The 13072-nt window shown below is 35.0% G+C and overlaps 1 protein-coding gene across 2 annotated transcripts in view; it reads left to right on the forward strand.

The window, feature by feature from the left end:
• The window catches only part of LOC128212241 (probable E3 ubiquitin-protein ligase HECTD2), a 44503-nt gene that overhangs the window by 12696 nt on the left and 18735 nt on the right, over nucleotides 1-13072 (forward strand). Inside the window, exons 6-10 of one of the 2 annotated variants that reach the window (XM_052917600.1) lie at nucleotides 4141-4158; nucleotides 7004-7049; nucleotides 8266-8375; nucleotides 9737-9885; nucleotides 12933-13056. In XM_052917600.1, coding sequence (XP_052773560.1) covers nucleotides 4141-4158; nucleotides 7004-7049; nucleotides 8266-8375; nucleotides 9737-9885; nucleotides 12933-13056 — 447 coding nt within the window. The remainder of the gene's footprint in view (nucleotides 1-4140; nucleotides 4159-7003; nucleotides 7050-8265; nucleotides 8376-9736; nucleotides 9886-12932; nucleotides 13057-13072) is intronic. The other variant, XM_052917601.1, reaches the window with a different exon arrangement.

Raw genomic sequence — 13072 nt, forward strand, 5'->3', positions numbered from 1 at the left:
ATTTCAATTCCACTGCCATCATATTTGCAAGCAAGTGAAATTAGATGGATTTCTGGTCAAATGGCCATAGATATATGCCAGAAGTGGCCCTTCTTCGTATTTGAAGAGATACAAAAATGGCGTTATGCGCCAATGGAGGGTCTTGCCGTAGGACGAACAGCCTCGTTCTAGGATTGACCTCTACTTATTATATAACTATGGAAAACCAAACCAACTTAGGAACAAGTAAAATATTAAAACGAAAAAATATATGTGGATTTTGACTCTTCTAGTCAACAACAATAGAGGAAATATATCCTAAAACGCTATACTATACAGTTTACCGAAACTTATTGAAATTGCTCATGTCACTTGTTTAAAAGCCAGTTATTGTCATGTTACGGGGACTTTTTCTAATACCAGAAGATATGTCCCTAAATGACATATGACGCTTGTTTAGTGCATTGTCAGCACATTCACACCTCTGGCATTAAGGGTCAATCGTTGTAAAAACAAGACAAACAAACTTTATACACAACAACAGAGTTGTATGCAAAAGGTTTATTATTCTGTTTATTCAAAAAACATAAAAATCGAATATTTGAATACCGATTTTGACATTCGAATACCAAACGTAATTGATCGAATATTCGAATATTTGTTTGCATCCCTACTTTAAGTATATGTCCTAAAGTGTTTGAAGACATACTTAAAGAAAAGTATAAGAGTTTTTTTATATAAAAGTTTGTTTATTCCATAAAATAAATCCAATTGAGTATTTCAGATATTATTAGGCTAAATTATATATTATGACCAGTGACACTTAACTTATGAGAATGACTTAAATGAGGAAGCAACATATTAAGATGTTTTATAAATACCGACCCTCACTCAGTAGAGGCTGATTCTCAAACAATCTTTAGCTAGTTACACCTGGTGATCTGATTTTAGACAACAGCTACCTCCAGCCGGCCAATCATAGGCCTGCAAAAGTGTTTGATAAATCTCACACACAACTGTTTTTTCTGTCGGATATTTTAACTGGTAAATCTTGTGCAAATTGTGCACCTACTTATGTTACAAGGACATTCTTAATACTACAGAAATGTTTGTGCCCTGTGCTTTCCTGACATTTTTCTCATACAAATGTATGGTATCGGACTGAGAAACAAGCAATACACTTTCTGTTGTCTAAGTCGGATAGATCACGAGTAGCCGTTTGATATGGAATTATGAACTCGCTACGCTCGCTGATATATTCCATATCAAACGGCTACTCGTGATCTATCCTATACTATTACAATATTTAGCTAAATGACACAGTAACAATTATATCTTAATTTGTGTGCACCAGCAGCCTGCACCAATTTTTTAGAGCATGATTTTAGGTTTAAAGGCAGCTGCTTGTTTAAATAAAGATAGTTTAAATAAAGATATTAGGTGTAACTAATAAACTATAAAATCTGTATTAATATCAAATATGGTATCAAGCAAACTTTTTTTCATTTTCTGAATTGTGTTTTCAACTTTAACTCTCCACTGCTAAAGTGCAGTTTTTACAGAAAAATTTGATCATATCAATATGACCCTAGTAAGATAATTCCACTTTACCACAAAGATTTATATCATGTAACAGTCGCTGGACTCTTTATTAATGTATTGGCTAAACAAATTCATGCATGGTTGTTATTGCAAAAGAATCCAGCAATTATTCTCAGAATGAGGTTGTCGTTGGGCGGGCGGGCGGGTGGTTGGGCGGGTGGGCGTCAAACATTGGTTTCTGTTCAATAACTTTAGTTAGCATTGATAGATATTGATGAAACTTGGTGTGTAGGTAGCTTATGTGAAGAGCTAGCTTGGGATTGCTTTTGAGGGGGGTGGGGCTATGGTCAAAGTCGCCTGTTACTAAAAATAGAAAAAAGGTTTCTGCCCAATAACTTTAGTTAGGATTGATAGATATTGACGAAAGTTGGTGTGTAGGTAGCTTATGTGAAGAGCTAGCTTGGGATTGCTATTTAGGGGGGAGGGGCTAAGGTCAAGGTCGCCTGTTACTAAAAATAGAAAAATGGTTTCTGCCCAATAGCATAAGTTAGCATTGATAGATATTGATGAAACTTAGTGTGTAGGTAGCTTATGTGAAGAGCTAGCTTGGAATTGCTTTTGAGTGGGGAGGGGCTAAGGTCAAGGTCACTATTACTAAAAATAGAAAAATGGTTTCCGCCAACAGTAATTTTCATTTACGTCTCTTTTTGATAAAAGTAAAGATAAAGTCATACAACAAATTAATTGGCTATAATTTCTGATTGCCCATAACAAAAACCTGGTTTCGTCGCATTGCGGTGCTTCTAGTTTATATTACTCTAGCACAAAGTTCTAAATTATCATGGTTATATTAGTTCAATGATATCCTAATAGATTATTTATGTTCTTCGTGCGGCCGCCCTAATGAGGCGTAGGCGCCAAGGGTATTTATTTCAAAGTTGAAGTCTGGTTTGTCATTTTTTTCCAATTTTAAAGGACTGGTTCATCAAGATTTTTCCAGTTTAAAAGGCATTTGTATGGATTTTCACATCAAATATCGTGTGGATCAATTTTATATCAATTGTCGTTTTCATGCTGTGGTTACAAATCACATAATCCAGAGTTGGCTTTTGTATTTATAGAGAACAGTTTATATCGAAGGTTGACAGGGTAAATTGTCTATCTTTTTTATAGTTTAATCTCACTTAGAGCGTTTTAGCTTACACCTCTCCATATGGAAAATGGGTCTTTGGTCCGGTGCCCTGGTTTTTCAGTATTTATTAAGTGTTATGTCAATTTGCTCGAATATGTCAATTTGCTTGAATTGAAAGTTATAAAAACTGAAAGTGGGGTGTGAAAGCTTTTTTTACATTACATTGAATGGTCATTGTTTCCAGTATTGCCAGTTATTTGTTCTGACCACGTTGAATGGGATTATTTTTATAAAGGCACAAGACCAGGTTATGATTGACATTCTTCTGCAAACAAAAAAAGAAAGATTTAAGATAGGATCAGTCTAGAGTCGTTACACAATTTTATTCGAAGGCTTCAGGAAATATGTTAGTTAGCGAGCCTTAGGCGAGTTTATTAACAGTTTCGCTGGATGAGTTAAACAAAATTGTGTACCTGGAAATGAGGTATATCATGTATTAAAATGGGATCTGTAACAATTACATTTCGCAATATTATATTGACATGAATAATTATGTTCATGCCCTGATATTCTGTCAAAGTACAATAATCAAGACATTGTCTTAGCTATAAAGTTTATTGACTTGACTTTTACAGTTGTCATCATTAATTGACAGCATCCAGTTTAATGACTTTCAATATTGTCTGTATCTCTGAAGTCTCTCTTAAAATATTATCATAAAACTTGGCACATGCGTTTTAATGCCATTCTTTGTAGTAAGTTACAACAATCTGGCTTAAATATTTGATAATGTAATAATTATGGGCCTCCGTTTTGCAACTGAGAAAAACATTAAGCCTTTTCAAACACTTGTTGTGTTCTTTTTATTTACATCCATGAGACTTATAATAGCAATCATGTAGATCACGTAAAGCAGTTTACCCTGCAGTGAATTTTTTCACCGACAATATATTTAACGGCAATTATTTTCTTGTTTTGTGAGAGTGTCATGTGTTATTGATGTCTGCTTCTCACGCAAAATATCATATATTGGAGTCCCCACCAGGGCACTTCCGCAATTGGGCCTAAAAAAAACATAATCTTCTGGTTCATCTTATATGACCTTACCAAAATAATGGCGCCGAGCCTATTGTTTTTATTGTCTGTTGGTTTAAAAAAAAGTTGCGTGTTTTGGAATATGTAGTTGGAAAAGCTTTATACTGAAGTTTACATTTTACGCCATTCCCAAATGATATATCAACAGTTCTAACATACAACCACCTAAAAAAAAAAAATACCTATCCTACCTGTTTTTTGACAAGATGTAACCATAACTACATTTTTTTAAATGCCTTGGCCTTGCAAAACGGCCATTCAACAGTTTCTATCCAGGAAATGGACTCTAGTGTGTTTCCATAAACTATCAAATATCCTCATAATCATAAGTTAAAAGAAAGTTGTATACATTCTTTATTACTTTATTCTAACTTCTTTGTTGTTACGTGCAGACACATTGGACGTGTATGGTAAGAGTGAGTGTGTTGTAGACATACACAAAATGTATATATAATTATATGTACTTTTATGTCCTCTTTATGTTACTGTAGACCTGAATATGACATCGTTTCAGTTCTGATTATGCTGCTTTTTTTGTTTGATTCTATTATTTATACTTTAATGGTTCAGTTTTTGCCCCAAAAGGGTGGCAGATGCTTCTTGTCCTTATTGTCATTCTGTTCGTAACAATTTTGTTTTAGGAAAAACTTTTATTATTGTTATTATTATAGGGATTTCATCTAAACTTCACAGAATTGTAGAGCACAGTTATAAGATGTTGTTCATAAGATTCATATTCTGATCTCAAAGGTCAAGATCACACTTAATTGACATGTTAAACAATAGGGATTTTATGCGAGAAATTGTGTCTCAGCCATATTTTTTTCATTATTAATGGGAAACATACCAGCATTAAAGAGCACCTTGGAAATGTGGGCCTCTCATAGGATTCTTGCTCAAAATCTTCCCAGAATTATAGGCCACCATGGAAAGGTTAGTTGCACATAAGATCCATGCTCTTATCTCAAAAGAAGTAGATAACCCTTGGAGGTCAATGTTGTGCAATGTGGAGTTCATAGCAATGTTTTGTGTCTCAGTCACAACTATTTATTGCTCAAAATCTTCCCAGAATTATAGGCCATCATGGAAAGGTGTGTTGCACATAAGATCCATGCTCTTATCTGAAAAATAGAAGGTTACCCATGAAGGTCAATGTTGTACAATGTGGAGTTCATAGCAATGTTTTATGTCTCAGCCATTACTTTTTAACTATCAATAGGAAGTCAACCTTCCAAGAATTGTACAGCACCATGGTAAGGTTTGTTGCTCATAAGATTTGTGCCTTCATCTCAAAGGTCAAGGTCACACTTGAAGGCCGTTGTTGCACACTACAATTTTGATAGCATTTGTTTCTCTCTGAGCCATTATTTCGGTCATTCTCATAAGGAACATGTTTATATTCATATCATCTTTTTTGATTGTACTCAAATGTCAAAAGTGATTGACCTTTTTGTGTGACATTTCCATCAAAAGATTGTAAAATTACCGTAATGTTAAACATATGTGCACATCTTCTGAAGTCTTTGCACACCACATAGTAGTCTGGCACTGCCACGTCTGGCACCAAGAATTGCCAGGAATAATGTTTTCCTATCCATTAACAACAGTCCATTTGCAAGGTAGATGTAACATCAACAATAAAAATACCACAGTCACCATATTCACTTAAGAATAGAAGTAGATCTCAATCCTTAGTAGTATAAACTATACATATACTTACCAAACCCTTTTTCATAAACTAAATCATTTTTTTTTCCATGTTATGGCTGTCGATCCTGATTTGTTTCTTTTGTGTTGAAAATGCACCATGCTTAGATAATGGATAACATTTTTTCTGTAAGATAATTTGAATCAGCATTGGGCATATTGTTCAGAACTTCGTTAAAGTAAACAAGGTTGTTATCATCATTGTTGTTTAAAGTTTTACAGCTCTGAAATATTCTTCTTTTAAAGCTTTACAGCTCTGAAATATTCGTCTTTTAAAGCTTTTCAGCTCTGAAATATTCTTCTTATAAAGCTTTACAGCTCTGAAATATTTTTCTTTTAAAGCTTTACAGCTCTGAAATATTTTTCTTTTAAAGCTTTACAGCTCTGAAATATTCTTCTTTCAAAGCTTTACAGCTCTGAAATATTCTTCTTTTAAAGCTTTAATGCTCTGAAATATTCCTCTTTTAAAGCTTTACAGCTCTGAAGTATTCTTCTTTTAAAGCTTTACAGCTCTGAAATATTCTTCTTTTAAAGCTTTACAGCTCTGAAATATTCCTCTTTTAAAGCTTTACAGCTCTGAAATATTCTTCTTTTAAAGCTTTACAACTCTGAAATATTCCTCTTTTAAAGCTTTACAGCTCTGAAATATTCTTCTTTTAAAGCTTTACAGCTCTGAAATATTATTCTTTTAAAGCTTTTCAGCTCTGAAATATTATTCTTTTAAAGGTTTACTGCCCAGGAAGTTTGTTCGACACACCTGTGATCTACCATGTTTTTAACAAGATTTAAAAAAACTATTTCATCTGTACTTCTTTTATTGTATGAATACATGATCAAATGGTTCAGCTTTAAAAGCTAACAACTATGCTGTTAACAATGTTGTCAACTTTAACCAAGTTCTGCACAATCAGCCCATTATTTTGAGTTACTGTATTTCTGTTAGCTTTATCTGCAGTTACAATTATTTATTATGTCCTCCTTGTGATGCTTACAAAGCCCTGTTCTTGCAGTAATTTTGGTGCTTTGATTTGTGTTCCATGATTTATCTAGAATTTCATAGCGATACTTTTAAATCATCAAATGAATATGTATTTGTAATTGCTTTTGCTTTGCAAGTTGTTTGTGTTGAGACAGAGAATGCATATTTCATAAACGATGTTGCCATCATGAAAATATATTTTTGATATATGACTAGTGTAAAAACTTTTGAAGTGACATCATAAATTAATTGCATTGAAAATGTATGCGCTATAAGTGATGTTTTAAGTATTTAGCTCTGTAAATCATCTTGAATTCCGTATTGAATGACCACTTCATCTTATGGCAAGAACTCAATAAACTGCTTCTATTTCTTTGTGAAATTTTTAAGTTCTCGCACTAGGATGATGTTGTGTTACATCCTCTTTTTATTTTTCAAGTTATTTAATAGGCAAATGATTAACAAAATGTTTGAAAAAAAAATGAGACGATAAAATGCCTGAGATTTTATTTAGTGTTTCTTCCTTGTAAGGTAATGCATTTTTATGTTGTTGTTGTTGTATTTTTCAGGCCACATTCCAAGGATGATCTCCGTGCTTATCTTGTCCTAATACAGGTTTGTAACATTAATACAAAAGTCATTATACACCCAACAAACCAAGTTTGAAATGGTTATATTGAGGTCATCCTGTGGTCATTTGGTCCGTTAGTCGATTTGTTGCAGTATTTTTTTGTTCGGATCATAATGTGAAAACTACAGGATGGAATTAAATTAAACTTTGATAAAACGTAATGAGAGAAAGTGCATTGGACAGGGACCATAACTCTATTTTAGCAAATTACTGAGTTATTGCCCTTTGTTACTTTTTCTTGTCTGGAGCATAACTTGACAACTTCCAGATGGAACGTTATAAACTTTATATAATGGTAGAGTACAATGAGTTGAAGCGCAGTGTACAAGAACCATAACTCTATTCAAGCAACTCACAGAGTTATTTTGTCAAACTTTTATCTGGAAAAAACTTGCAAATTATGGATTTTATTCGGTACTGTATTTTAATTTGGTCCCACCGCTACTCTTAATTTAAGTTTATATTTTTACTCCAGTGGATTTTTGCATTACAAGTGCAGAGTGAAATCAAAATCCGCAAAATCAGTTCATTGATCTAAGATCCAAATTGAGCTATGTTTAAACATTTTCAATGAATGATTAATCTGGTTAAAATATTTTAAGTGTTGTGCTTTCTGATCAGCTGCTTAAAACTGTAGCAATTTTATCCTTCCAAGCAGCTGTTTTTGGCATGTAAACCAGAAACAGACATGTTTGTAGGCCTCTAAGATTCACAGTCTACACCTGAACACCTGAGGCTTGTTAAATTAAACAAAGCTTAATTTGGTTAAGATGAAGTTTGAAAATTGAGCTCTTGGCCTGTAGAAATTTTAGTGCTATAGGCCGGAGTGCTTGTAGCGGCGTAGTTTCCACTAGATTAAAAGCCTTGGCTGGCACATCATTTTTTTTCTTTAAAGAAAAAACAAAAGCTACTCCATAATTAGACCTATTGTGAACTTTAATGTTAATTTCCCCCTAGAGATAAACATTGAAATGAGCCATTAGCCAAATGTTGTCCCCAGACCCAATAATTGATTCCTGCACATCAAAATTGGTCTAGCTACGCCCCTGGCTTGTATTGATTTATTTTGCTTTTTTACACTACAAAGCTGTTCTATAAGCCTTCAGATTTACCATGGGGCTAGCAAATTTATAAAATGTTTTACGCAGACTAGATACATATATTTATCTTACGCACATGTATACCTGTCTATAATTACAGAACCCCCAGTTTGGCCAAACATCTACGTACGTGATATTCGCTCACCTCCTACGACAGATGGCCGCGCTAACAGACCATGACCACCACTTTCTTGTGTATTGGCTCAGGAAGTGGGTGCTATTTTTTTTATTTTATTTTCATGTGATATTATGATCTCTGTATTTAATCAAGCTGTGAATTTTAATGTTCAAGTGTACCACAGAATTTTGGGTATACAAAATTGGTTCCTGATATATTTCTATTTTTCAAAAGCAATACTTCAGCTAGGCCTCAATAACAGGGTGGGGCACCCAACTGCCCTTTTCCAGCACCCTGCTGTGCCCTTTAGTTTGACAGGGTCAATTTTCAGAAATAAATAAAAAAAATAATGAATATACATAATTTTGACACTAAAGTAAAGATAACAGCTAAGGTATTCATAACCAACTATTAGTGTTGTAGGTATTCACAACACAATACACAATAAGAATTAAACATTGACCAGTGCAAGTGCCCCATTAAAGCTCATTCGATGCACACCAAAATTGCCATTTCTGACCTAGCACCCTGCCCGTTTCAAAACCTGGCTGGAGAACTGAAAAGAGTGTCATATGGATATCACAGTGTGTAAGCTATTGTATGCATCGGATGTCAATTCTTTCTATTAATAATAGTCATAGGTTTTGAAAATGTTTCTGATTAGCTCTTGGATGTTATTGTTTTATTTTCAAAATAATTTTAAGGTACTGTCATAGCCTTTGGCTGGTATTCAATATCTGTCTAAATTGTATCTAAGAACGATGTAGCTAAGCAGATTACTTGTTATTAAGAACTGACCAAAAGAGTGAATGAATTCAATGATGTATGACCATTAGAATGAGTGAAGTTGCATATTGATTACCACCCTTGGTGTTCTTCCCCATTGCTGGCAGTGTTGTGCAAAATTTAAAGATATAGACATGAAATTTGGTAAACATGTTCACTATGACAATATGCATAGTCTCCTTGATGGACTCAGAAAACCAAATGTGTTCAGTGTGAATTGGATACTCTATGTGTCGGAGGGAGTGCATGCTAATAAATCGAGGGCTCGGGGCTAGACAGTCGTGACTCCTTTTTAGTTACAAGGTTTTTCAGAAAAAAAGTGCAAGTATTGTAAAAGTAATGGTTTCGTCAATTTCTGCATCTAAGTGCAAAAATTTGGTCACAACTCAAGAACTATTCAAGATATTTGTAAGAAAACTTAATCCAAACGTTGCCAGAGACAATACACACATGGACAGCAAGGCCCATAACTCTGGCTTTAACAAATATTAAGTTATGCCTGTGGCTTAACTGGAAAATACAACATGCAGGTTTCACATTTCTATATGCAGAGCTATTGTTGATATGGAGCAACGATTATCTCATTCTGAGCCATATTTAACTATACTGAACTATTGATTTAGATGTTATCATGAAATAATTTCAAAATACACAATTAAATTTCCAGGTTGACAAGTAACAGGATGCAGGCATTATTGGAACGCTTAAATTCGTTCATCTCTATACGATTATTCCCACCGAAGCCCCAAGATTTACCATCAATGGCCAAGTGTACATGGTGGATCCCAAGTTGTACCAAGGTCATGGCTCTACTCAGTAAGTTTTCTTTCTCTGATATCCACAAACATTCAGAATCATTTTAAATCAGTACTTACTATGTTTGTATACAAGGTGAATTCATTTCTTTGGATGAATATTTTTTGTAATATGAAATACTGGGTTGAGTTTTAACATTGATCAAAACTGCTGCAATTAGGACTACTTTATCACATGGCACAACAACATTGCTACAATAAGGACTACTTGTTCACATGGCACAACAACATTGCTACAATAAGGACTACTTGTTCACATGGCACAACAACATTGCTACAATAAGGACTACTTGTTCACATGGCACAACAACATTGCTACAATAAGGACTACTTGTTCACATGGCACAACAACATTGCTACAATAAGGACTACTTGTTCACATGGCACAACAACATTGCTACAATAAGGACTACTTGTTCACATGGCACAACAACATTGCTACAATAAGGACTACTTGTTCACATGGCACAACAACATTGCTACAATAAGGACTACTTGTTCACATGGCACAACAACATTGCTACAATAAGGACTACTTGTTCACATGGCACAACAACATTGCTACAATAAGGACTACTTGTTCACATGGCACAACAACATTGCTACAATAAGGACTACTTGTTCACATGGCACAACAACATTGCTACAATAAGGACTACTTTATCACATGGCACAACAACATTGCTACAATAAGGACTACTTGTTCACATGGCACAACAACATTGCTACAATAAGGACTACTTGTTCACATGGCACAACAACATTGTTACAATAAGGACTACTTGTTCACATGGCACAACAACATTGCTACAATAAGGACTACTTGTTCACATGGCACAACAACATTTCTACAATAAGGACTACTTGTTCACATGGCACAACAACATTGCTACAATAAGGACTACTTGTTTACATGGCACAACAACATTGCTACAATAAGGACTACTTGTTCACATGGCACAACAACAATGTTACAATAAGGACTACTTGTTCACATGGCACAACAACATTGCTACAATAAGGACTACTTGTTCACATGGCACAACAACAATGCTACAATAAGGACTACTTGTTCACATGGCACAACAACATTGCTACAATAAGGACTACTTGTTCACATGGCACAACAACATTGCTACAATAAGGACTACTTGTTCACATGGCACAACAACATTGCTACAATAAGGACTACTTGTTCACATGGCACAACAACATTGCTACAATAAGGACTACTTGTTCACATGGCACAACAACATTGCTACAATAAGGACTACTTGTTCACATGGCACAACAACATTGCTACAATAAGGATTACTTGTTCACATGGCACAACAACATTTCTACAATAAGGACTACTTGTTCACATGGCACAACAACATTGCTACAATAAGGACTACTTGTTCACATGGCACAACAACATTGCTACATTAAGGACTACTTGTTCACATGGCACAACAACAATGTTACAATAAGGACTACTTGTTCACATGGCACAACAACATTGCTACAATAAGGACTACTTGTTCACATGGCACAACAACAATGCTACAATAAGGACTACTTGTTCACATGGCACAACAACATTGCTACAATAAGGACTACTTGTTCACATGGCACAACAACATTGCTACAATAAGGACTACTTGTTCACATGGCACAACAACATTGTTACAATAAGGACTACTTGTTCACATGGCACAACAACATTGCTACAATAAGGACTACTTGTTCACATGGCACAACAACATTTCTACAATAAGGACTACTTGTTCACATGGCACAACAACATTTCTACAATAAGGACTACTTGTTCACATGGCACAACAACATTGCTACAATAAGGACTACTTGTTCACATGGCACAACAACATTGCTACAATAAGGACTACTTGTTCACATGGCACAACAACATTGCTACAATAAGGATTACTTGAAGGCATTGTACAACAACATCGCTACAATAAGGACTACTTGAAGGCATTGCACAACAACATTGCTACAGTAAGGACTACTTGAAGGCATTGTACAACAACATTGCTACAATGATGACTACTTGGAGGCATTGTACAACAACATTGCTACAATAAGGACTGCTTGAAGGCATTGTACAACAACATCGCTACAGTAAGGACTACTTGAAGGCATTGTACAACAACATTGCTACAATGATGACTACTTGGAGGCATTGTACAACAACATTGCTACAATAAGGACTACTTGAAGGCATTGTACAACAACATTGCTACAGTAAGGACTACTTGAAGGCATTGTACAACAACATTGCTACAGTAAGGACTACTTGAAGGCATTGTACAACAACATTGCTACAGTAAGGACTACTTGGAGGCATTGTACAACAACATTGCTACAGTAAGGACTACTTGAAGGTATTGTACAACAACATTGCTACAGTAAGGACTACTTGGAGGCATTGTACAACAACATTGCTACAATAAGGACTACTTGAAGGCATTGTACAACAACATTGCTACAGTAAGGACTACTTGAAGGCATTGCACAACAACATCGCTACAATAATGACTACTTGAAGGCATTGTACAACAACATTGCTACAGTAAGGACTACTTGAAGGCATTGTACAACAACATTAATACAGTAAGGACTACTTGAAGGCATTGTACAACAACATTTCTACAATAAGGACTACTTGAAGGCATTGTTCAACAACATTTCTACAATAAGGACTACTTGGAGGCACTGTACAACAACATTGCTACAGTAAGGACTACTTGAAGGCATTGCACAACAACATTGCTACAATATGGACTACTTGAAGGCATTGCATATAAACACTACTACAATAAGGACTACTTGAAGGCATTGCATATAAACACTACTACAATATGGACTACTTGTGAGCATTGCTAAACAATGTTGCTACAATAAACATTCCTTGATAACATTGCACAAAAACAGTGCTTCAATAGGGAGTACTTTTTAGGATTTTACAAGAACATTGATACAACGATTTTTTTTTTTTAATAAATCCAATTGATACTGATATACAAAGATTGACTGTACTTACAGATGCTGCCAACAACCTGTGTGTTCCCCACCTGGTGTCACATATCGACTTCTACAACATGGCACTAGATAACCTTGACCTCATGTCGGAGTACCAAACCTGGCAGGACCCCAACTCACATGGCGGGTAATACAGAGTAACT

The sequence above is a fragment of the Mya arenaria genome, chromosome 12, assembly GCF_026914265.1.
Source record: "Mya arenaria isolate MELC-2E11 chromosome 12, ASM2691426v1".
Taxonomy (NCBI): Eukaryota; Metazoa; Mollusca; class Bivalvia; order Myida; family Myidae; genus Mya; species Mya arenaria.